Consider the following 24,622-nt stretch of genomic DNA (forward strand, 5'->3'; position numbering starts at 1 on the left):
AAAGATTAACTCACATGTCTAAAAACAGAACAACACGCATAACCCATGCTAACTGTGAGTTTAATCCGTTACCAAACTCTCACTGACTCTCTCCCCATCCAGATACAGATATTGCATATTATATACAACATTATAAAAGTCAGATTGATAACATGCTTTCTAAAACAATGAAATGCATTACCCATATTTTGCTATAAATGAAGCAAAACACCAAACCCAAAACTTGAATGAACCTAAGGGTCGATAGCCATTACTAGGCTCCATCACAACCTTAATGTTCATAGTGATTAGAGCTCCAAAGAAATCCCTACGAGTCCATGTTGCTTCATGCAACTCTAAATGCTGCAAATCCTACAAAGAAAACGTTAGTTTTATCCATCCCATACAAACATATTGATATGTACATGCTTTACACCAACACAATAACACCTTTTTGCGAGCAGAAGTCCATGTGCGAGGTTGCTTGCCACTCCAAACCTAAAATTCCTCAAAAAGGTTAATTCTATCACACATGCACAGCGCACATCTCAACAACCCACAAGTAGCAATCCAGGAGCCTTTGCAGGGCTATAATGGAACTTGTGCAAATAACCAACAAATACTATAACAAATGTTGCAGCAAATGAAACATTATACCCATACCCACACAATTATTTACCCAAAAGTCCATAGTCATTCAAGGCTCAAAGAGATCTAAAAGTCCATCGTCACAGGTAGGCGTAAATATAATGCACGAAATTGCTGAGAATCCTCAAATATGATTACAACAATCGCAGTGAATGCCCACCTTTTCACCAACAAGGGATGCACACATGCAGTTTAACCATGCCACATATTAAAAGCTCCATCAGAACATAGCATTTTTAACAGCTGTTAAATACAATGCTTCTTAACTATTCACGTGGCATATACACTCACTTAAAGCAGCTTTTTACTCCTCCTGACCCGTTACTTAACCGAACATTTCTCCTTCTTAGCAACGCAACGATTAGCAAAACTATGCTTCTACTTTTTAGCAACACAACGTTTAGCAAAACTATGCAGAATACCTTTCTGTAATCATCTGGTTCTTGGAGCCTGATAGGCTCACTAAACATGACACCCTATTAACAGTCGCCTTGTCCGTTGGCCCCTTCCACACGCTCCACTAGCAGAAGCAGAGCGCCATGCTTTCACCAACATTACACAGCAACGCTGTAGATGCCCTACTCAGAACACCTCGTTCGCTGGCGGCATCCATACATTTGACCAGATGAAACAGAGAAGCGTAGCCTGACTGCCGAGCGGCTTTCCTTTCAGTGCAGGGTTTACAGTCCTTCCGAAGAATGACATGTGACCATGTCACGTTGCGTGCCCGAAACCAGGTGCTTTACTTGAATGCTGCAGACTCCAGCGCGGTACACCAAACACAGGCATGTTGGGTCCGCAATCACGTCACCAAACTGAAGCACTCCCAATGTTCCAAAGGATCGCCAGCACCGCTCGACCACGTTGTGACATCGTCATTCACAGCAGGTAAGCAGGCAGTGTGAAGCTCCTACTACGAACGATCAAATCACCACACACGCTCCGTTTCCCTTTCTCCTTCAAGATCACCATCACCACCATAGTTCCAAATGCCATGGGCCACTGGTGAGACACGGGCACCCTATTCATATGGACCTGCCACAGTCCATACAGCACTCAATGTTCAAGGACCGGCACTGATCACGTGATAACTCGAATTGGTTATTTAAAACAGTTGGTCTATGGGGCTCAGTTTCCAATACCCACTCGGCACCTTCCATATCTGCTCTGCTGTTACAGTTTAACACAGCCGTTAGAATGGCGCCGTACAAAACATTATTGTTATCCCATGAACAGCTTCAAATCCTAATAAGTACAACGCAGCACTGCCAGCTACTGTGGGCTACTGGTTTGACACAGAGGGATAGTGGCTGGAGGTGTGTTGTATTGCCTCATTCAGTAATGGGCCCAATTTCCTCTGCTCACTGCTCCACGGGCCAAACTCTATCTCTCCAGCCGTCCATAGATAGGGGCCTTGTTCACCTTCCCCTGGGCCCTGGGTAAAGCACGTCAGAGCTTCTCCCTGATGACCCCCGGGTGATGGGACTTACAGTTTCTGGGAGCGGTGTTGTCCTTCTCCATTAGCTTGCCCTTCCTGCACCCCCCGCAGCAGGATCATCAGTCCTTCAGCTCGTGGCACGCGGGTTACCAAAGACCGACTCGTCGCCATTGTTAAAAAGCAGGTTCCAGGCTCTTTAAGTTCACTTCATGTAAGTTTATTTCCAGCTTAATGGTTACAGTTCCACATGAAGACATTAAGGACATTAGTTGAGACAAACGCCGGCTCCCATCACCCAGGGCCAGCCAGCTGTAACTGCCACTACACAGAACACTCACTCAGAACATTTCATCATCCACTCATAAACATTCCAATGACATCACAGCTACCTTACCTCAGACAGGCACAATACAACAATAGTTATTACAGAATCTGCAGCCATCTGAACCTTTATCAAACTTAGCTCGCGCCATATTGATTTCTTAAGTATGGCACAGATTGAGTTGCAGTCTCATGAACGTTGACCTTATTTTTAAGCTCAGACATTTCTGCAGGTATGGTTGAATCGTGCCTTGTTTCTTTATCTCCCTTGCCAGTTGCGTATGGAGTTTTAACTTTCCCACATCTTCAATAATTTCAATCCAGTCATCCTCAAATAGTTTCCTTTACACCCTAGTCGGGTTGGTTATCAGGTCATCAGCTGAGCAAGTTAGGTCTTCTAGCAATTTGGTTGCATAGTTTCCCCAGGAGTTCAGATCATTAATTGACTTCCCAATTTTGTTTATCATGTATGGGGTGTTCGGACAACTACATTTGCAAAACAAGTTCAAGATTTTCAAGTCTGCGGAAGCTTTAAGTAAATGCAACCCAATTTCTTTCTGAACCACCTGTATGGGAATTGATCGTGGCAGCCCAAGTACTTTTTCCAGAAAGTTCCCCTCCATACGACACCATAAACTGGCTGGGAGCTCCGCAAAGCATTCAGCCCCTTATGTTAGTTAACACTGGGATGACCTTTGCTGTGTAAAAGTCAATGAGAGGTTTCAGTGAGAACTTACAGTGTTTCCTCTTCATTATGGATGCCTGTGAAGCCAACATGTCTGGTTTTTTAAGATGTTGCACAAACGACACGGAATCTTTACTGCTAATGGTGATCCAGATCCCAAGGTAATTGAAGGAGCTGACTTGTTCAATTTCCATGTTATTCAAGGACCAGAGGTGTTTCTTTTGGGTCTTTGGCAGCCGTTCTTGTCCTAATACCAAAATCTTAGTGTTTTGCTATTAATCTCTAGATCATTGAGTCTGGCACATTAATACAGTTGATTAAGTTGACTTTGAAGCCCCACTGGCGTATAGTCCATCAGAACAATGTCATCCGCGTATAGTAGATGCATTACTCTCATGGACTCTAACTTCGGTGGAAAGCTTCTGCAGATGGCCATAAATTCATCCAGGTCTGAAATGTAAATGTTATATAGCGCTGGAGCCAAAGCACAGCCCTGTTCCACCCCTCTGTGCGTAAGGATTTCCTCCGTCAGCTCACCCTTCATAGAAAGACGAATTTTCCTGTATATAACCTTTTAATCTGATCCAGGAGATCCGGTGGCCATTGTTTTGTTTCCATTTTCACCCATAGATGTTCACGGTTCAGGCTGTCAAAGGCTTTGGTCAAATCAACAAATGCCACATAGATCTTGGTTTTAGACTCTTTAGCGTTATGCTTTATTAGATTTAGCAAAAATTCTGGCTGGGCCGTACCAAGGCCTTTAACAAATCCGGCCTGAAACTGGCCATTCAGACCCTTCTCTTCTAACCAGTTTGTCAGCCTTCTGAGTAGCAAGGTGGCATATAGCTTACCCAGAGCGTCTAATAAGGCTTTGGGCCGGTAGTTTGCTGGGTCCGAGTGGCTGCCGTTTTTCAAAATTGAATAATATTGGAATGTGTGCACTATTCACAAAGAGCAGCATTTTGTGCACGTATCGTGGATGTGCACATTCACATGCCATTTTTCCACCATCAGACAAAGGGGCGCAGATGAGGTATCTTCACATGTTTAAAATGTTTATCACGATTCACAAACAGGATGTAGATTTATATTTCTGGAAAAGCAAAGCATGCGTTGTCCCTGTATAGAACAGGCGCAGGGGGATGTGCAGTGCATGAAAGGTTCATTTCAGACCCTTCTGTGTATCTACTTTAAAACGGGACATCAGTGGCACGAACCTCTGCTGTCCCCACTCAGGGATGGAAATGCATTTTTCTTTTTGGAAACATTTCATGACAGGCCCGTCATAATGCACGACAAGCTCAAACGAGAGTGCTGAAAGATGAGAATACATTACGGTCAGGTGCATGCCTCGGACTCCAATTTATGCAAAAGGGCCATAATTTGTGCCACTGAAAAATACGTGCAGATCACCTCTGAAAATAAGTGGCCTGCACATTTCTCTGAATCACGCAACTCAAATGGAACATATTTTGCATTTTTTGTCTGATGGGGGATGCTTTGTGAATCAGCCCCATGATATAAACATTAACCAATGACACAGCTTCAACTGCAAAGCAGGCATGCCAATGTTCTGAGTTTTCTCACAATGACTATATATTTTGAAGATTAACATGTCACATCTCGATAGAATTGTGAAGATTAGCATGTGTCACATCTAGATAGAATTGTGAAGATTAGCATGCGTCACATCTAGATAGAATTGTGAATATTAGCATGCGTCACAACCAGATAGAATTGTGAAGATTGGCATGCGTCACATGCAGATAGAATTGGATAAATTAGCATGCGTCACATCCAGATAGAATTGTGAAGATTAGTATGCGTCACATCTCGATAGAATTGTGAAGATTAGCATGCGTCACATCTAGATAGAATTGTGAATATTAGCATGCGTCACATCTAGATAGAATTGTGAAGATTGGCATGCGTCACATGTAGATAGAATTGGATAAATTAGCATGCGTCACATCCAGATAGAATTGTGAAGATTAGCATGTGTCACATCTCGATAGAATTGTGAAGATTAGCATGCATCACATCTAGATAGAAATGTGAAGATTGGCATGCGTCACATCCAGATAGAATTGTGAAGATTAGTATGCGTCACATCTAGATAGAATTGTGAATATTAGCATGCGTCACATCCAGATAGAATTGTGAAGATTAGTGTGTGTCACATCTAGATAGAATTGTAAAGATTAGTATGTGTCACATCGCGATAGAATTGTGAAGATTAGCATGCGTCAAATCTAGATAAAATTGTGAAGATTGGCATGCGTCACATCCAGATAGAATTGTGAAGATTAGTATGCGTCACATCTAGATAGAATTGTAAAGATTAGTATGTGTCACATCTCGATAGAATTGTGAAGATTAGCATGCGTAAAATTGTGAAGATTGGCATGCGTCACATCCAGATAGAATTGTGAAGATTAGCATGCGTCACATCCAGATAGAATTGTGAAGATTAGTATGTGTCACATCTAGATAGAATTGTGAAGATTAGCATGTGTCACATCTCGATAGAATTGTGAAGATTAGCATGCGTCACATATAGATAGAATTGTGAAGATTGGCATGCGTCACATCCAGATAGAATTGTGAAGATTGGCATGCGTCACATCCAGATAGAATTGTGAAGATTAGTATGCGTCACATCTAGATAGAATTTTAAAGATTAGTATGTGTCACATCGCGATAGAATTGTGAAGATTAGCATGCGTCACATCTAGATAAAATTGTGAACATTGGCAAGCGTCACATCCAGATAGAATTGTGAAGATTAGTATGCATCACATCTAGATAGAATTGTGAAGATTAGTATGCATCACATCCAGATAGAATTGTGAAGATTAGCATGCATCACATCCAGATAGAATTGTGAAGATTAGTATGTGTCACATCTAGATAGAATTGTGAAGATTAGCATGTGTCACATCTCGATAGAATTGTGAAGATTCGCATGCGTCACATCTAGATAGAATTGTGAAGATTGGCATGCGTCACATCCAGATAGAATTGTGAAGATTAGTATGCGTCACATCTAGATAGAATTGTGAATATTATCATGCGTCACATCCAGATAGAATTGTGAAGATTGGCATGCGTCACATCCAGATAGAATTGTGAAGATTAGTATGCGTCACATCTAGATAGAATTTTAAAGATTAGTATGTGTCACATCTCGATAGAATTGTGAAGATTAGCATGCGTCACATCTAGATAAAATTGTGAAGATTGGCAAGCGTCACATCCAGATAGAATTGTGAAGATTAGTATGCATCACATCTAGATAGAATTGTGAAGATTAGTATGCATCACATCTAGATAGAATTGTGAAGATTAGCATGCGTCACATCCAGATAGAATTGTGAAGATTAGTATGCATCACATCTAGATAGAATTGTGAAGATTAGCATGCGTCACATCCAGATAGAATTGTGAAGATTAGTATGCGTCACATCTAGATAGAATTGTGAAGATTAGCATGCGTCACATCTAGACCAAATTGTGAACATTTGCATGCGTCACATCTAGGCAGAATTGTGAAGATTGTCATGCGTCACATCTAGACAGAATTGTGAAGATTAACATGCGTCAAATCTAGATAGAATTGTGAAGGTTAGCATGTATCACATGTAGCTATTATTGTGATGATTAGCTTTGCACCAAATGTAGACAGAATTGTAAAGATTAACATGCCTCACATCTAGATAGTGATGACAGTGATGACACTAACTAACCTTAATAAAAAAACTCACCCCTCTGCATACACCTCTCAAACTCTAACTAAACACAGCCATACCTCTACAGCACAACAAACCGCATGCACTTCACTACACTGCAACAACAAAACAAACCACACATAACCTTACACAACAGCTATCAACTGAGAGACACACCTAAGCTTAGCGAAAGGTGTAAACCAAACGGAAGCTGCCAACAGCACATCACAGCTCTCTACTAATTTACCCTACCCTCTTGCTTGCCAGATCCGCCAGAGCACCAGGGGACCACTCAGGTGGTGATAGTGTGTGGTATAAATCTCCTTTAACATAACATAATACACAGAATTACAAACTGTTAAAAAAACATATCTTTTTCACCCCTCCTAAAGTAGTACAAGTAAGTGCATGGCATACAGCCTTTCTATTATGCTTATCTTTTCATTTATTTTTTGCAACAAGAAAAGAAAAAGAACTACAATCTCAGTAAGCATTACTACTACTAACATTACAACACCTATCCTAACTCCCTCCAATCAGCACCCAGTTTAAAGCGAGTCCATCCCTTTACCCGTCTTTTCTTGCTGCTCCCAGGAACATTTGCATGATTATTATCCGTTCCCTTACCTCTTTACATCCTAATTAGAATCCGAAATGTGTTGCTTATGCGGGTAACATGTGCACGTTTCCCCCCAGTGAAAGGGAAGCAAGGTTCTTTGATAGCATTCTTTTATTTCTTTACTTTTAAGCATGCCACTGCAATGACATGCTGGTTGTTCCTTCAGGTGTGGATTTCCTTCCCTGCTCCACTGTACATCATAGCTGAGTTCAGGGAACGAGTCCTTAGAGGAGTGGACATTGCATTTTACTGTGAATGCAGAGTGGGCATGCAACATTCACAATGTAACAAGAGATAATTAGAGGAAAGCACCTCATACTCCCTTCAGGGCCGGCCTTGGGCACAGATGGCCTGGGTGAAGGGCCCGGGTGTAGAATCTGATGGGGCTGTCTCGGGCTACTATTACTTTCTGCCCATCCTTTGCATCTGTTGATACTTTTTTCCTACAGCAGACTTAATTGTAGGCGCCATGTCCGAGGTGGTGCCAGGTGCTGCTAAGCCTTTTGACTCCTCTCATTTATTTGTTGATTTATTTAAATGCCAGACAACATGTAAGTTCTTTGTTGTAGCAAGTTGCCTCCCCTATAAAAGCTAACAACTTTTGAGGCAATTGGAAGCCAAGTTTTAAATCGGGATCAGGCACAGAAACAACACACCGGTTGCAAATAGAAGTCTACTATCCATCATCCAACGGACAGGAGGGCAGGGAGGGCACTGCCATATTAGTGCTACCTTTGAGCTGCAGCCGATAACTTGTACTACCAAAGTATAATGACCAGTGAGCTGGTTATCTCGTTTCTGACCCACTGATAATCTTGCCTCTCAATGGACTAAGGCCTCTGTCTGCAAAACAACAATTACAACATAAAGTAGCTTAAAATGCTAAAGTGTACAGTGGGAAAGCTTGTTTTGCCATCACCATTTACCTCTCTAGTAAAATTATCTCTGTGAGGTACCAGAAGTAAGACTCGGACACAAGGGTGCATGTTTCTGGGTAGAGACTTTTATTGATCAAAAAGGGTTGGGATAAAGGCCTCTCTAGCCCTAGATCTAAGAGGGGTTTCCCTGCTTCAAAGAAAACGAGCAAAGATGTCAGGATGTCTGAAAGTAGTACGTCCCAAAAAAACCTACTTCTGTCCCTCGCTCTACAAAGAAAAAAAATGGCTTAAGGTTAATCTTGCTCCAACAAAAGAGTGTTCATCAACATCAATCAAAATGTTCTCAGCCAGTGCGGCCTTAAAGAAAGGACTCAAAATAATGTTCAAGATATAGTGTTCCAATATTAGGGGCTTGCTCCTTTCCCCTAGACTTCAATAATAATGTTTTTAGTCTCTTCTCACAAAACACACAGGATCAGTAATACAGGTATGAAGGTCACAGTTCTCTTCCTGTTCTAAGGTTCTGAACCCATCAGTTTTCACACTCTTATGTAGTTGCGGGTTCCAGATTCGCAATATGCTGAAATACTTGGTTTACCCTCCTGCCAAGGAATAGTCCCTTCATAGGCAATCTGTCTTCCTTCTCATATTGAATTGCTTAGTGTACTCTCTTGCCAAGCAATGGAACCTTCACAGGCTTTCTTTCTTTCTCTTATGGGGTCCCAGACCAGACCCTTTTATCTGTATTCATATTAGGCGCCTGCCTCCCATATGAGTGCATGTCCGTGACTCGCAACAATGTCTCTGTTTCATTTGGTTCACTTCTCTCCCAAATGTACCATATTTTCCTTATATCATTCTCAGGGTCCCAGAACCTCTTGCCTTGAACTTCGTTTTGACTTTTTAGCTCCTCCCGGACCTCCAGCACCTCGTGAGCCACCTGCGTACCTGGCCTTCTAATCGGCATCTTCCAACTGGTGTTGCTCCGATGCGAGGCTATGGTGCTATTCAGCTTCCCACTTTGTTCAGCGGCATCCCTGCCAATCCCTTTTCTTGTTCTGGTTCTCCTCGGCCCCAGCGTTGTTCTTCTCGGCGGTGGCTCCGCCAACAACCAGTTGCTTCTCGGGCTGCAGCCTTAACACTGCACAGCTCCCTAGACCTTGTGACGCCTGGAGGGGTTTGCGGAAAGCGTGGCAAGTGGCCCCTGGTCCCCGGGTTACTGTTCTGTTTCTATCCTGCCCCGTGTACAGCATCCCACAGGTTGCCCGACTGGCGACCCTGTGGCACAGCTTCCTAGCTGATTGCCTTGCATCTTCACCCACAGCTAACCGAAGGGTTTCTCTCTGGCCTCACAGCTGTGACATATTTGAAATCCCACGTTAGAAAAGGGAGTTCTCCTGGACCAATCAGATTCCTTGTTAAACTAGACTGCTCACTTCAATTTACCGGAGTGATCTTCATTCTTGCAGCCTTCTTTCTTGTCTCAGTAATTTGTTTAAAACATGGTAAGTCAACACTGATTTGTTTCTTACTCTGCAGGAATGATTCATCTGTACTGGTTTCACATCCCAGTTACATCAAGCAGATGGAAGCGGAATCTAACTCCTGGAAAGAGGTAGAAGTTTTCTCAGGGGATTCATACCACGTCTCCTGAAGGTGATCATCCCCAGTCCCATAAGGGGCTCCCCTCCCCAGGTTATCCTCCCACCTTGCACCACACATAGGGGGATTAGTGTACTGTGGACACACCACAATGGCCCCCTGGGAAAGGTCTCCCCCTAATGGAGAGCGGACGATAGCCTCAAATTTGTCACATCTCCCAGAAGCATACATCAAAATACTGCAGCCCATATATTAGTGGGCCATCTTGAACTTACTCTGATTCGTAATTGTAAATGCAATCTGTGGGACTTAACCCTTACCTGTGAATTATGTGAGAGCGCTCTAGTGTGAAGTACACCTTATGTGGATCCCTAACCCCATTGGGACATTGTGTCTGTGTAACAAGAGGAATCCCAATTCAGGTTAGGAATTGGAATTTTAAACCCTAGAGTATTCTTTCTGGGACTGAGGTATAGCGCCAGTCTTACTATCCATGGCTTGTCAGAGGTTCCAACTTTTCTGTGACCATACATGAGAAGAGCATCCAGTGTTGTTTTTTTCACTTTGGATTTGAATTCGCTGGGACTTGTAGTTTTTATTTCCCATTAACATATCAGGAAAACTAGTAGTCCCAGAATTCAAAACACAACCAAGATTGGATGACCTTCTCACATAGTATTGGGAACAGGAAACTTGAGAGCTCTGGTATTGTATACTGTGTACATCTTTGATGTATCAGAATAGAGGGATAAAGGGTACGTACTTTACTTTATAGACACTTGTCATTTGGAGGTAGTAGTAAACTGTGCACCCATAAAACGAGCATATCAAATTTGAAATGTGAAGAGGTATAACTGCTGAAAGACATGATAGGATACATACTATGGCAGGGCTGCTGCAATCTTTTGCTCTCCTAATGAATTGGACTACAATGCCCATGAGCTATCCCCGCTGACAATTTTGACAACTAATGGGAGCATCAGTCCAACACATCTGGGGAGCCAAAGGTTGCAGACCCCTGTGCTATTTACTAGCTCTAATCATCACTTTTCAGTGCAGACATTTTAAGAGCATATATTACCATTGTAGTTACCTATGCTTGATTGTACATCACTTAATAAACATGAAAAGAAGTCATGTACTACGGTACATTTCATGCTTTGCAGTTCAGTTAATACAGATGTCATCCCTCTGCAGTATGGCTGAATAAAATGTTAATCGGTTATGAAGTGCTCATGGAAATATTCAGACAGTAAGTAGACAATTACAGAAACTAATTTACATTCCAGACCATTGGTAAACAGAGCCAAGATTGATCAGCAAAGACATGGATGGCTTACTGCTACAATGGAAAGTGGGCCTCATTACAACCTTGCCAGTCTGGAAATAACTGTGCCAGTAAGCTTACCAGCACCGTTGTTTCTGGACTGGCAAAGTACAACTCTGGCGGGCAGGTGCCCTCCCACCCGGCAGGTCTGACCTGCCGGGTGGACCGGAACCCACCCACAGAGTTTCACGGAAGCACCAGCACTGCTACTATCAGTGACAGTATTTCCGTGGTCCCCATTCCCATAGAGTCCTGTGGGACTCTATGGGAATGGGGAACAACATTTTACCAGCGCCTGACTTGCCAACCGCCGGAGTTGTAAAAGCCTGGTGCTACCAGTTTGTCAGGCGCTGGAAACTGTTTACAGGTCGGCAGCTACCTGCCGGTTTTACTGGCACAGTTACTGCCGGACCTGTAATGAGTCCCAGTATGTCCATTGTAGCAACCTGATGATGTTGACATTGATCCTGGAATAGCAACACTGGAGATGAGCTGAACCAAGGTTACATCTAAAGATAGTACCCAATACTGCATGAGAACAGTAGGCAGCAGGTTGCACCGTGTACCAACTCATCTTCTGTCTGTCAAGTACTTGAGCACCATGATAGCACTAGGTACTCAATCCTGTGACAAGACCTGCTAGACATGTATCATTGCAGTGATCATGGTGTGCCAGGATGGCTCCCCTTGTGAATCAGCTTACCCAAGGAATTCCCATCATCTGAGGTCAGGTTGCAGTCTCTCAACTTAAGGACTTTCATTTTGCAGTTTCTCTGGAAATTGCTAGTTAGTCGCTGGAGATTTCCTCCCAAGTTTCCATTCCAGGATAAGTCCAGCTCTTCGAGGTTTGGAATATACTCAAGGGATTCACCTATGAGGAAATACCCCACTCAAGAAATTAGTAAGTATATTTACATAATTAGTTACATTTTCTAACTAATTGCCCAATAGTAGATGTCTCCCTTAGTAGGATGTGGACATAGGGTTTGCAATGTAAATGGTGGTTCCATATCCTGGCATGAAGACAATATAGGGCACAGAGACAGTGAAACTACAGGAATACAGGCATGTGGGCATGAACGCAGGCACGAATACACACAGACACAACCACCGTGACGAGAACAACCTATCTGCAAACATACTGGGACTCAGACAAACGAAGACATTGAGATATGTTCACATGGAAAAGGCCCCTGGGGCAGGGATAGCAGATTGGGAAACCTTGGAAAATTCTGCTGAGACCTTGTGACATGGTTCATGGACACTGAAAAGCTAGTTCACAAACATTTGGATATTGGGATCTTTGGATCCAGGGACACTAAGGCACAATCACTGGGACACTCAGTCATTGAAAGTAGGACACCCAAACACCGGGTCGCACTGGGCTACAGGTACATGCATACTGGGATGTGGGAATACAGGCACTGGTGTATATATATTGTGCCAATGACCATGGCCCTGACTCTAACACTAACACTGGGACTGGCACGCTTAGTTATAGGCAATGGGACAGTGGTACTGAGAAATTCGGACACTGTGATCAGACAACATGATAGTGGAACGCAAGGAGATGAATGCTAGAACACAGAGTTAGGGACATAGGCAGGCAGAGGAACACAGACACTGCAACATAGGCACAGGCTATGGGACATAAGGACACAGACACAAGGACGCTTATTCTAAGGAACAGACCCAGGGATACAACCGCTGCAATGCAGACACATGGGCATGTTACTGGGACAGGGATACTTAGGCATACACACAATAACAGGCACATGGCCACACAGTACCATGGACACACAGACATGGAACTGTAACACATTCACACACTGGGACACAAAGTTGAAGGCATAGACATAGGGACGGGGAACAGGTGCCATACACTAGGCTGGGCACTGGGTCTGTGACATGTGGACACTGTGACACAGAACACAGGGCCCCAGAGGCAGGAACCTGGACACTTAAAAATAAATAGGTAAAAATAAATAGGTGGACAAAAACACTGGGATGCAGATATTGTGACACTGATACTGAGGTACAGGCTTGGGGAAATTGACATTGCGACGTTGACACTAGTTCACAGACACTGTGCAACAAACTCAGGGCTGCAGACAGTGGACACAGATTTGTGTGCTGGCCATGGGACTTGGACACTATGACAAACCTGGGACACTGAGACACTGACACTGGAACGCTGATGGCTGAGATGGACACGGTATCATTGGAATACAAACACGCAACTAACACTTGATCGACAGTTCATAGTGTTGGAGGTGTAGCACTGATTTGCTTTACCTCTGATAACCCATCTAAGGCCCATGAAACAATCTCGTAGATCAAGTCTATTCCCACCCTTGGCTATCTTTACGCATGCATAACATAGCTACCCCCCCAAGTCACCCCCCTAAATCACACCTTTTGCCTTTTTTACATATTAATTTATGCATTCAATCTCTTATTTAGCCCTCACATTCCATCCTTTTACCAGACCAATTCTTTCATTCATTTTTTCTCATTTTGTTTCCTTCCTTCCTTCCTTTTTTTTCTTTCATGTTTTTGTACAATCCTTTCCCTAGGCTACATCTGTTATATCTTTGTATTATCCACCTTATCAATCCGTTTATGCTTACACAGAAAGGGTACCTTCGCACTGCATTCCTTTTCACTGCTCAATGTTCACCCCTTTTCTCCTCACAGCCTTAGGGGACCCTCCTAATTTTAACATGTGGCCTACCATTTTCTATATCCCTTTCTCCAGGAAGTGGAATTGGCTGCATGTTTGCAGAAATCAATTCTGCCATATTATTTTATTTTATTTTTACAAAAGAATTAAAGTTAAAACGACAACAAATTAAAGTCTACAAACCTCAGACATAATAAAGTTAAGGTAACAACATAATAAACTTTATTAATACATTAACAAAATATTATTTTTAAATTAAATATCATAGTAACCTTAACTCACCCGGTTTTTGTTTTGCAATGTTTTGTTTTTGGTCTATGAATAAATGCTTTATACTCACAGTAATATAATGGGTGTTGTGATCATTTGTTTCTAATACACATGTTAAGCTGTTTAATGTGCACTGTAATATTTACAGTGTGCATTATTTACTCAATTTAATTTAGCACACATTAAATGTCTGCATTGTTTATGCACAGTGTAATGACTATAAATGCTGTGCATGTGTTAATGATATGTGTTCAAGTAAATGTTATTAAGCTTTTACTGTATATGATATTTAAATAATTTTGATTGGTTTTGTGTATGTTTTTTTCAAATGCTATGTTCAGTACATTATATGAATTTACAATGATGATGTACCTTGTTCATATTTCTATTTTTATTAATTTATAAAGTTATTTGTTAATTGATATTATTGTATCTGTAAAGTATAAGACTTGAATGCATATGCATATTTAGTTATTGCCAATTTATATTTGAATTCTTTTGTGAGGAACTATGATTCTGTATATTATGATTTACGTTTATTATGTAGTAATTTTGTATTACAAAAATATTGTATATAATATGATAAGTTATTTATAACGTGCCTGTACACAAGTGTTTCTAGACGCGACAAGACAAGGGAGGGAAGACAAAACAAACTATCTCACTAGGCCTTGTGTCATTCAGATCGTGCAAGTGTGATATGCAAAAGTGCCGGGCGGGGTGGATGGGTGAGGGGAAGTACCAATGGGAGGAGAGGGGGAAAGTGCAGTCAGGGAAGCAATGCTCTGAGTAAGTGCAGCCAGGGCAGCGTGGCTCTGGGTAAGTGCAAGGAGGCAGGAGACTGTAGGGTTCCGGATACAGACCCTAAGGGCGAGGTTGGCCTTGAGGCAATGCAGGGGCTACTGGTTGTGGGGAGCCTACTACCAGTGAGGCTCAGAGGGTAGCCAGGCAACCAGTCAGCACCCTGACCCCAGAAAGCCTTGTGGGTGATGCAGAGGGTCTTGAACCTGATCCTTGCAGCCACCGGGAGCCTGTGGAGAGATTTCAGGGCTGGAGAGATACGGTCTCTGAGCTTGAGGCCAAGGACAAGTCTCACAGTCCTGTTCTGGATCAGTTGCAAAGGGCAGAGAGTAGAGGAAGGCAAATTGAGAAAGAGGCTGTTGCAGTAGTCCAGCCTAAAGGGAACCAGAGCTCTGGAAACGGTGAGCTTCTGGAGGAAAGTGAGAGAAGGAGGAGTACCTCCGAGGAGGTGCAGCTGGCAGTGGGGCTTCTTGGCAAGGACCGTGATGTGAGGAGAGATGGAGAGAGTGGAGTCATAGATTACAGCAAGGTTTTTTGCCTCGCAGGAAGGTGAAGGAAGAGGACCCAAGGAAGGTGGCCAGAACGAGAGAGGGAAAGTGGGAGCCGAGGTCCCAATGAGAAGGATCTCAGTCTTTCTGGCATTAAGGCAGAGATCATTGGAGGCCTAATATTCCTGAATCGTGGATAGACAGTCAAGAATGAGCGAGAGAGGGAAGGAGAGCTGAGTGTCATCTGCATAACACTGAAATTTAGAGAAGAAGGTAGAGATGAGGTGGGCCAAAGGGGCCAAGTAGACATTGAAGAGCCAGGGTGAGAGGTTAGAGCCCTGGGGAACACCACATGAGCAGAGAGAGGTGGTGGAGAGAAAGGACCGAAGTTGGCCATGGGAGGGCCGGTCCAGGAGCAAAGAGGTCAACCAGGCCGTGATGCCCAAGTTCTCACAGAGACGATTGAGTAGGATGGCACGATTGACCATGTCGAAAGCAGAGGAAAGATCAAAGATGATGAGACAGAAGGAAGGCTAAAATCAAGATTAGAGAGCAGATCTTCACAGGTGTTCAGGAGAGCAGTTTTTGTGCCTCTGGCTGCTCTGAAGCCAGGTTGATGGTCATTGAGGCAACCAACAGATTCAGTGTAGAGATTAAGCTGCGAGATGGCCAGCTTTTCCAGGAGTTTGCCCAGGAAAGGAGTGATAGAGATTGGGCAGTAGTTTGCTGGACAGGAAGGATCGGCAGAAGTCTTTTTCAAGATGGGGTGCACAAGAGAGTGCTTGAGGGGAGAGGGGAAGTTCCAGTGGCAAAATAGTGATTGCAGAAATCAGCCAAGGCTGGAGTGATAGTGTCAGTGTGGTCCTCGATGGTTCTAGAGGATAACTGTTTGGAATACACTTTCATAGATCAGACTTTTCTAGAAACATCCTCCGGTGTGGTCAGAGGGGATAGGAGGAGGAGAGGTGGCCAGAAAGGGACCAGGAGAAGTAGAGGGAGAGGAAGAGGATAGAGAGAGGACAGGATTTCCTGAGTTTTAGTGGTAAAATGAGAAGCCAGAGCTGTGTAAAGGGCCTGGGAGGGATCAGGAGAAGTGGAGAATGCAGAAGGATTGGCCAGTTCATACAGATTTTAAAGAGTTCGGCCATTTTGTTAGAGGTCGCATAGAATGTGGGCTCTCTTCTTGGACAGGACAGAGAGTCTGTATTGCCCTTTGAGCAGGCGGCAGACCAGTTTGTCAGAGGATTAAGCAGATGCCCTCCATTTCCTCTCAGTCACCCTACACTTGGTTTCAGGGTAGCGAGATCGGAGTCATACCAAGAGTTGCACTTGGAGGTAGGCTTCAGGTGGATTCTCATGACCTGAGCAAGGACATCAAAGCGGTGGAGATAAAAAGATGCAGGTCAGAGAGGCTGTGTCAGACGATGCATCAGCCACAGGTGTAGGAGGAGCAGAGAAGGTTACACCAAAGGCCTTCACTGACACACTCTTCATGGCCAAGATAAACGAGAAGGTAGGTGGCAGTGTTGGGGTCGGCTTCGCTTGGGGGACAGAAAGCTTCAGGTGAGAGGAAAGCAGAAAGTGGTCAGTAAAATAAAGAGGAGTGGTGAGAGGGTTAGAGAGGGTGATGTCTGAGGAGATGAGAACATCCTAGGTGTGCCCGGCAGAGTGTGTCAGAGAGAGTGTTGCAGATGTTGCGAAGAGCCCGGAGGAGGAATCAGAAGCATCAAGATGGATGTTGAGGTCTTCAAGGAAGAGGTTGAGAGGTAAGGGCAAGGAGAGAAGATGACAGGTCAGCCCAGTCTGAAAGAAAGAGGGCGAACTGGCATGGTGGCCTGTAGATGGTGGCCATAGTCAAGAGAGAGGCGGAGAGATAGAGAGCCTGCAGACCAGGCATTCAATGGAGCATTAAGCCTGCATAGGAATGACAGTGTCAGGGACTCACTCTGGAAAGATCCAAGCTACTCCACCTCTGGGACGGTTGGTTCTGGGTTCGGAGAGGATCTTGTAGTAATCAGGGAGGAGAGTGTCAAAACCCATTACAGAGCTGGCCGTGAAGCATGTCCCAGTGAGAGCGAGGACATCCAGGTCAAGTTCTTCAAGGAGGTGGCAGTAGAGCGAGAGTTGAGAGTAGCGACGTGGAGCAGGTTGCTTCATTTGAAAGACTTCTGTGGAGGGTACAGGCTTGAGGTACACCCTGCGGAGGTGGTGGAGGGACCCAAGGGTGGCCAGAGATAGAAGGAGATTATAAGGAAGCCAGAGAGGATGAGGAGTGTGCCAGAGAGCTGGCTGCAGAAGGAGATGGCGGAGGAGCCAGAGGGGTGCTGCTGGGAGTAGCAGGGGAAGGAAAAAAGTTGATAAGATGCGGGAAGCGCCTATCAAAAAGGAGGAGATTGGGCTGAGGGCCCTCGGCCAAGACAGTGCCATTCATATAAACATTAATGATGGTGTAGGAGCAGTGGAAGGAGGCCAATAGGACCTCTCACTGAGTGCCACCATTAATGGGAGAGAAGGAAAAAGGAGAGCGAACAGAGAACATATGAGGGGTCCATAGGTCTGGAAAGGGAACAACAAAGAGGATGTCGATAAGAGTCTGTCTGGAGGAAGCACGTATTTAGGTATCATCAATAGGGAGGCCTGTGTTGGAAACCAGGATGTCCCTCTTGAACTTCTTCCTTCCTGGCTTAGTCAGAGGGATAGGATAGAGTAGCAGTTAGAGAAGACAGGGGAGACGGAGAGCACCATGTTCTCAATTGTAGGTATTGTAAGGAACTCATAGTGGCAACAGTAAAACACACACAAGTGATCACAATTCAAGGGTGTTTATTAAACAGTAAAGGGGGTGGGATAAACGCATAATCTAAACCTAAATCTAAGATGGGCGCAAGCTACGACCATCAAATAATAATAAGGCAGTCCTAGTGACGTCTTGTCAAATAAAAGAGCCATACTTAAAAAAACTATTGCAAATCCTTACCGCTAAGTTACAAAAATAATGTGGGATAGTGTTCACAAGACAAGTAAGGATGTTCACATATGATAAGTCAGGATGGTTTAGTTGGGGTCCCTCTTCCCCATGTTTTCTAGCACGGGACAAGGTGGGCCTTAAGCACAGCACATTCCTTGGCTTCGCTAGCACAAGCTTACAGTTAGTTTCCAAAATATCAGGGCCATCTGTGGCCAAGTCTCTTTCATACAAAGTCTCTTTCCTCAGAGGACCTGATATGCCATAACTAACAAAACAAAAGTTCCTTTCCGTAATCTTCATGTCGGGTGACTTCCCTTCACCCTTGGATCCCCCTCAACCGGGCTCTTATTCTTCTTGCAACGTGGGCCTCCCTCTGTCGGGTTCACTACGGCCCTTCATTAAAAATATCAGTGCAACGTTTACCATTCAAGAGTCTCAATGTCTCTTTAAACAAGCATTCACTGTGGACATCCCTAAGCCGGGTGTCGTCACAATGTTCACTTTCCTTTATCACAATGCAGGATTAATTTCCCTTAGCTTTCCTCTTGGCATCCCTCCATTGGGTTCACATAGCCTTTCTAACACAGTTCACAATTCTATCATGTCATCAGAAAAGTAGGGTTGCCTTCCCCTAGCTTTCTTTCGGAATCCCTCCGTCGGGTTCACACTTGCCAATCTTGCCACAGTTCATAAGAAAATCACCCTAGCCCCGTAGGTTCACTTCTTTCCTAAGTCCGGGTCCCAGCCCCCAGTCAGGCTGTCCTTAAAGCCCCCAGCCAGGCTTCACACAGTTCTTTTAACACAATGTCCTCAGGGTTGAAACTGGTCACCCTAATTCGTAGGCATCCCTCAGTCGTGTTCACATGTGCGTACAGTAACGCAATTCACTTTGTTTCCTCAGCATTTCAAAGACTTTCGACTGTACATGGGTTTTTGCTTGACCAATGTAGGACCACTTCGACTTCTTATGCCGGCCTCTCCTGGGGCCTCTGGGTATTTTCAGTTTCAACAAAGGGGACCAACCAGAGTCCTTCAAATGAGTGCCCATGTGGCGCCAGACCACTCTGCTGCTCATCCTTCACTGGGCTTTCTTACAGTTCAGGTCTCTCTCTTCCAGGCTCAGACCTTCTCGCTCTCAGGGTCTCCCTCTGCTGGGCATGGACCCCCAGATCCCCTGCTTCCAAGCTCAGACCTTCTCCACAATGCTTTAAGGGTCTCCTTCTGCCAGCTGGGGACCCTTCTTCAGTTTTCCCCCAAAAAACTCTTTTGGTCTTTCAGTCCCAGAATGCATTGAAGTATATTTTTCTCCTACTTCTAAGCTCCCCAAAACGGCAGTCTGCTGTCTCTGGGAGTTGCAGGGGTCTCAATAGGGTTGTGTCCTGAAGTCAGGGCCTCATCGCCTCCTCCTCAGAGACCTGGGCTTTAATGCTGGGCCCAGGGGTGGAGTGCTGGTCTGTCACCGCCAGGAGATCCCAGCTGTCCCTTGCTTTGCCTCCTGGAGGTACAGGTCTCTCCCCTCACTGCAGCCTCTCCTGCATTCAAAGGTCCAGTGTGGTGGTTCCCTCCTCCTCCAGGTGTCCCAGGGTGTCTGCAGCTCAAGTGATCTTCCTCTGTCATCTCGTGCAATGTAGCATGTGCGTTTGGGTCGTGTACAGGCGGGAGCAGCAGGGGCAAGAGCCTAGGCAGCCAGATTCCTACCTCGACTTCACGTGGTGACCAGCGGATCCTAGGCAGAGTGCCTCAACAGTATGACTGCCCAGAGTGGGGCAGTAGCAGCAGTGATGCGTCACTGTGGACCCGCTCCAAGTGTAAGCAGAGTGTTCCACCGTCGTAGATCAAGTTCAGCTCCCCAAGAGTTCCCCAAGCAGGGGCAGGGAGTGCCTTACAAGGCTCAGCGGGCAATCTGCAGCGTCACTGCGTTGCGGCTCCAGGTCAGGCCAGCCACAGGCAAGGAGCGTGTCTCAGCCCGCCCACCCCGCAGCTCAAGCGGGATTCATCCAAGTACTCCCGGCTCAGCACCCTCAGTGTCTGGAGTGTGGCCGTTGCATATGCAGCCAGTAGGTACCCAGGGGGTCAAGGTACACATACATTTCAAGTCCTGGCCCCACTGCAGGTCACCGTTACAGCAACGTGTTACACGGTAGCCACCATCTTGAAGCACAGGGAGGCTACGTTCTCAACCCACATTCGTCCCTCTGTCTGCTCCGATTCGTGTCGCGAGAAGGCTGGTGGGCTCAGCGTTGGCTTCCCGCACCCAGTTTTGTAGTTTTGCAGCAGGTACAAGCAGTAAAAGATAGTCAGTGGAAGCATTACACAGTCACGTCCTCACTGCATGTGTACAGGCCACACCTCCCCGTCCCCGATGTTAGAAAGTTAAACAGTCATTTTCTGATTTTCGGAAACACAATAGAGACTTTGTGTTAACCTTAACTATGCCTTTGAAAGGCATTATATATATTACACGGCCCGCGTTTGCAGCCGTGTAGTTATGGTTAGGTTGCTAAACTCATAGGAAGAGCACTTTTTTGGCAGCTTATGACTTCGCTCCCCCTGGAGGAATCCTCACTAAACTTTACCAATAAAGTATATGGCAGGCTCTGAATTATATCGCCAAGTTGGGTGAGGTTTCATGCAGTGGGGGGACAAAGTTAAAGGGAGTCCCAATTTTTTCTTTTCTTTTCGATAGACTGAATAGGGAAAAACTTTGCGCATGGCTACAGGCCAAACGGCTGGACGGATTCTCACCAAATTTGCGGCAGGAGCAGGGGCTTGGGTCAGAAAGTGTGCTTTTGTGTTTTTGGTGGAAATCCGACCAGTACTTTTGTTGCAAAGGACTGAAATGCACATTCCAAAAAATGTTTGATAACTGGGTCTGCTCCGCGGACCCATTTCCCTGTTCGCTCCATGTACAGAAGTGTCATTGGCTTGCGGTATGGCATGCTTTCGGAGAACTTTGGATACAGCCAGTGGTTGGCTGGAGGGAAGCATGCTGTGCGTCAACATTTTTTGAGAAACGCTGCCAAGGTGTATCGGAGGACAGTGCGGCGGCAGAAGGGTCTGGAAAATGTACCGTATGCCATGTGTTGGTGGCAAGAAGTGAGGGAACGGGTGGGGAAGTTAGAAGTGGTTCATGTGACATATGTACATAGGTGGAAGAAGACGGAGGAGTGCCTGCAGTATTCGTGTGTATTGCGCCACTTCGCGGGTACCTAAACATACAAGTACTTTGTGTGGTGATTAGAGGCAGCTGTCTTAACGGCCCGATAGCTTCTGCCGCAACCTGTTTGCGGTGACCTCTTTTCGTGGTGAGTGGTGGCAGGTGAATTTCAGAAGGGGAGTGAATGGCACATGACTTCGGTTGGTTGGGAGCGAGGGGGCTGTGCTCTGCGGATGGAGTGCGGTATTTGGGCACATGGTGGCATGCATGGGTGAATGAAGTAGCAGTGGGTCTGTGGAAAGATTAGACTATTGGGTGCATGGCCGAAGGCCATAGGCTGTAAGGCATGCACTCAAGAGCGTAGGACTTCTGCATACCCACCGCAGCAACATATGTCTGACACTGCATCCGGTAGAGGGTGGTGCTTGCATAGAGTGGTGTGTGCAGATTGGTGGGAGTAGGGCCAGTGTTGCGAAAAGAATGTGGGTAGGTTGGAAGTGACACAATACTTTGTGAATGGAAGTGGGTACACCCATAGTATGTGAATGAAAGTGCACAGGGGTGCAGGAGAGAGTGTTTTCTTTCTACATTATGGTAACTGTTGCAATTTGTTGCTGCATAGCTCCATGGCGGTGCATGGGTAGGAGTGCTGGTAGCAGTGGTGTGTATGTGGATTGTCGTAGTTGGTGACATAGTGACATGCATGGTGGCATTACATTGCAGTGGGTGTGTTCAAGGCCTAGACTATTGGGTGCATGGCCGAAGGCCGTAGGCCGTAGGCCATGCACTCAAGAGCATAGGACTTGAGGACACCCAAGGCAGTAATGCATTTTTGACTTTGCATCATTTAGAGGTTGGTGACCTGTAAGGAATGGTTGTGGAGCACATTTCAGACACCACAGAGTAGCAGAAGTGTGCTGCCATGCGTGTATGTTTGGTTTCGCAGGTGAGGTCACTGTTAAAATATGGTTACGTTTTTGATGTGTGGTTGAAGATGGTGCAGTGAAAAGTCATGCAGTGTGGGCACAGGGTGCACTGTTTGCATACTGTCAGTATGGAAGAGGGTATGGTTGAAGTGCGGTTAAGGTTTTGATGTGTGGTTGGAGATGGTGCAGTGAAAAGTCATGTAGTGTGGGCACTGTGTGCAGTGTTAGCATACTGTCAGTATGGAAGAGGGTAAAGTTGAAGTGCAGCTTATATGTGCTTGGTTACTATGTTGTATGGAGATTTGTTTAAGTAGACCCAAGCGGAATTAGCTGAAAATGTTGTGGTTAGGTTGGCCGTGACACAATACTTTGTGAATGGCTGTAGGTAGGGGTGGTGGAGGCCATGGTATGTTTGTGGATTCTGCTAATTGCGACTTGTTTTCGTGAATGGGTGTTTTATGGTTTGGGGGAGTTGGGGTGAAGTGCTGCTACCTACACATGTTATGCTTGTGCATAATGTTAGCTGCCCACACGGTCGCATGCATGGATGCATAGTGTTGTTATGAGGATGTGAGGGTAGCCGCCGGAGAGCGGGACGCCCGGCCAGAGGAGCTCGCTGTACCGAGGGCGTGTGCGGCGCTGAAGGCGGGCGCCGGGGAAGTGTCCCTGTCAAAGGGAGAGCCTTGTCGGCGTCCCGCGACGGTGCCGGCGTTGCAGCCGCAGTGCCGCGTGTGCCCACGAGGACCCGGGCCACTAGCGCTGCGGCTGAGCGACCCGCGAACATGGCGTACATCGGCAGCCTCCGGCGGCGAGCGGCGGCGGGGCTTGGGAAATAGAGAGCCCGGCTCGTGCCGACCGCTCGGCGTCGGAGGAGCGCCAGACACATGGTCAGGAACCAGACAGGGGGGACAAACCAGAACCCCCTCCTTACCTCGAGCAGGGCAGACCCCTAGCAGCAGCATGGGGCCTCGAGCAGGACGGGCCTCCGGTGAGCATACCTCAAGGGAGACACCATGTTGGGGGGGCGGGGCCTCTGGAGAGGGCGTGTGTCAGACACAACCCAGGTGGGATAGCAACCAGGGAGTGGCTGACAACAGGGAGGGGGAGCCGGAACCAGGCAGCCAAGGGAAAGGAGGAGGAGGGGAGGGGGCAGCTCTACTCATATAGGGTGGGTGCCTAGAGCCCCCACCAATCGGAAAGGGGGGGAGGGAAGTTGTCCCTGATTGGTCCTTTTCCCCTCCAAGCACCGGGTATAAAGGGGACTGGCCTAATGGCAGTTTTGTTGCTTTTTGCAGGGAGAAGGAGAGGAGAGTGAGAGCAACTGGTGGGCCTATCCGGGTCCGTGAGAACAGGAGACACTTCAAGGGGAGAGGAACTCCTGGTGCCTTTTACTCACAGTGAAGTAACTGTGGGGACAACCTGGAGTCCAACTACCGTGGTTAAGACATTACATTTAACCAGTGTGTAATAAAGGTCTACAAAAAACTCCACATCGGCTACTGTCCTGATTTCCACAAGTGGCGTAATCGGCAGGATTAACGAGAATGCGATGGAGAAAATAATACAGACACTGTCAGAGGGGCAACAACAGTTACAACAGCTCTTCCAACTTCAGGCCCAGCAGGCGGCTGCTGATCGCCAAGCCTTTCAGCAGGCAATACAAATGCAGGGTACCCTGCAGTCCACATCTCAGGACAAACATCAAGAGACAATAAAACACCTGACGGATGTGGTGACCGGCACCCGAAACCAGCCCATGGTCCCTTCCGCAGTGTTACAGAAATTCAAGGAAGGCGAAGACCCGGTTTTCTTTTTCACCACATTCGAGAGGATCTCCCGAAACGCTCAGTGGCCGGTGGACCGCTGGGGCCAGTATATCGCTCCCCTTTTGTCTGGCATCATGCAAGGTGCCTACCAGGCAGTTAACCCAAACGGAACCACGCCTTACGCTGAAATCAAAAAGGCAGTATTGGACCGGTTGGGACTTGACGAAGAAGCCTACAGAATGAGGCTGCGCAACACTAGACTCAAACTGGGGGAGAACCCCCGACAACTCTTCTACCGTGTTAAAGACCTCACCGAGAAGTGGTTGCAAGCACCAGGA

General features: G+C 45.9%; 1 protein-coding gene across 1 annotated transcript in view; it reads right to left on the reverse strand.

Annotated features, from left to right (window-relative positions):
- Nucleotides 1-24,622, reverse strand: part of LRRC31 (leucine rich repeat containing 31) — a 95,409-nt gene that overhangs the window by 13,664 nt on the left and 57,123 nt on the right. The window contains exon 5 of the mRNA XM_069618537.1: nt 11,929-12,096. Within this exon, the coding sequence (XP_069474638.1) occupies nt 11,929-12,096 (168 nt within the window). The remainder of the gene's footprint in view (nt 1-11,928; nt 12,097-24,622) is intronic.

The sequence above is a fragment of the Ambystoma mexicanum genome, chromosome 10, assembly GCF_040938575.1.
Source record: "Ambystoma mexicanum isolate Mex_15411 chromosome 10, UKY_AmexF1_1, whole genome shotgun sequence".
Taxonomy (NCBI): domain Eukaryota; kingdom Metazoa; phylum Chordata; class Amphibia; order Caudata; family Ambystomatidae; genus Ambystoma; species Ambystoma mexicanum.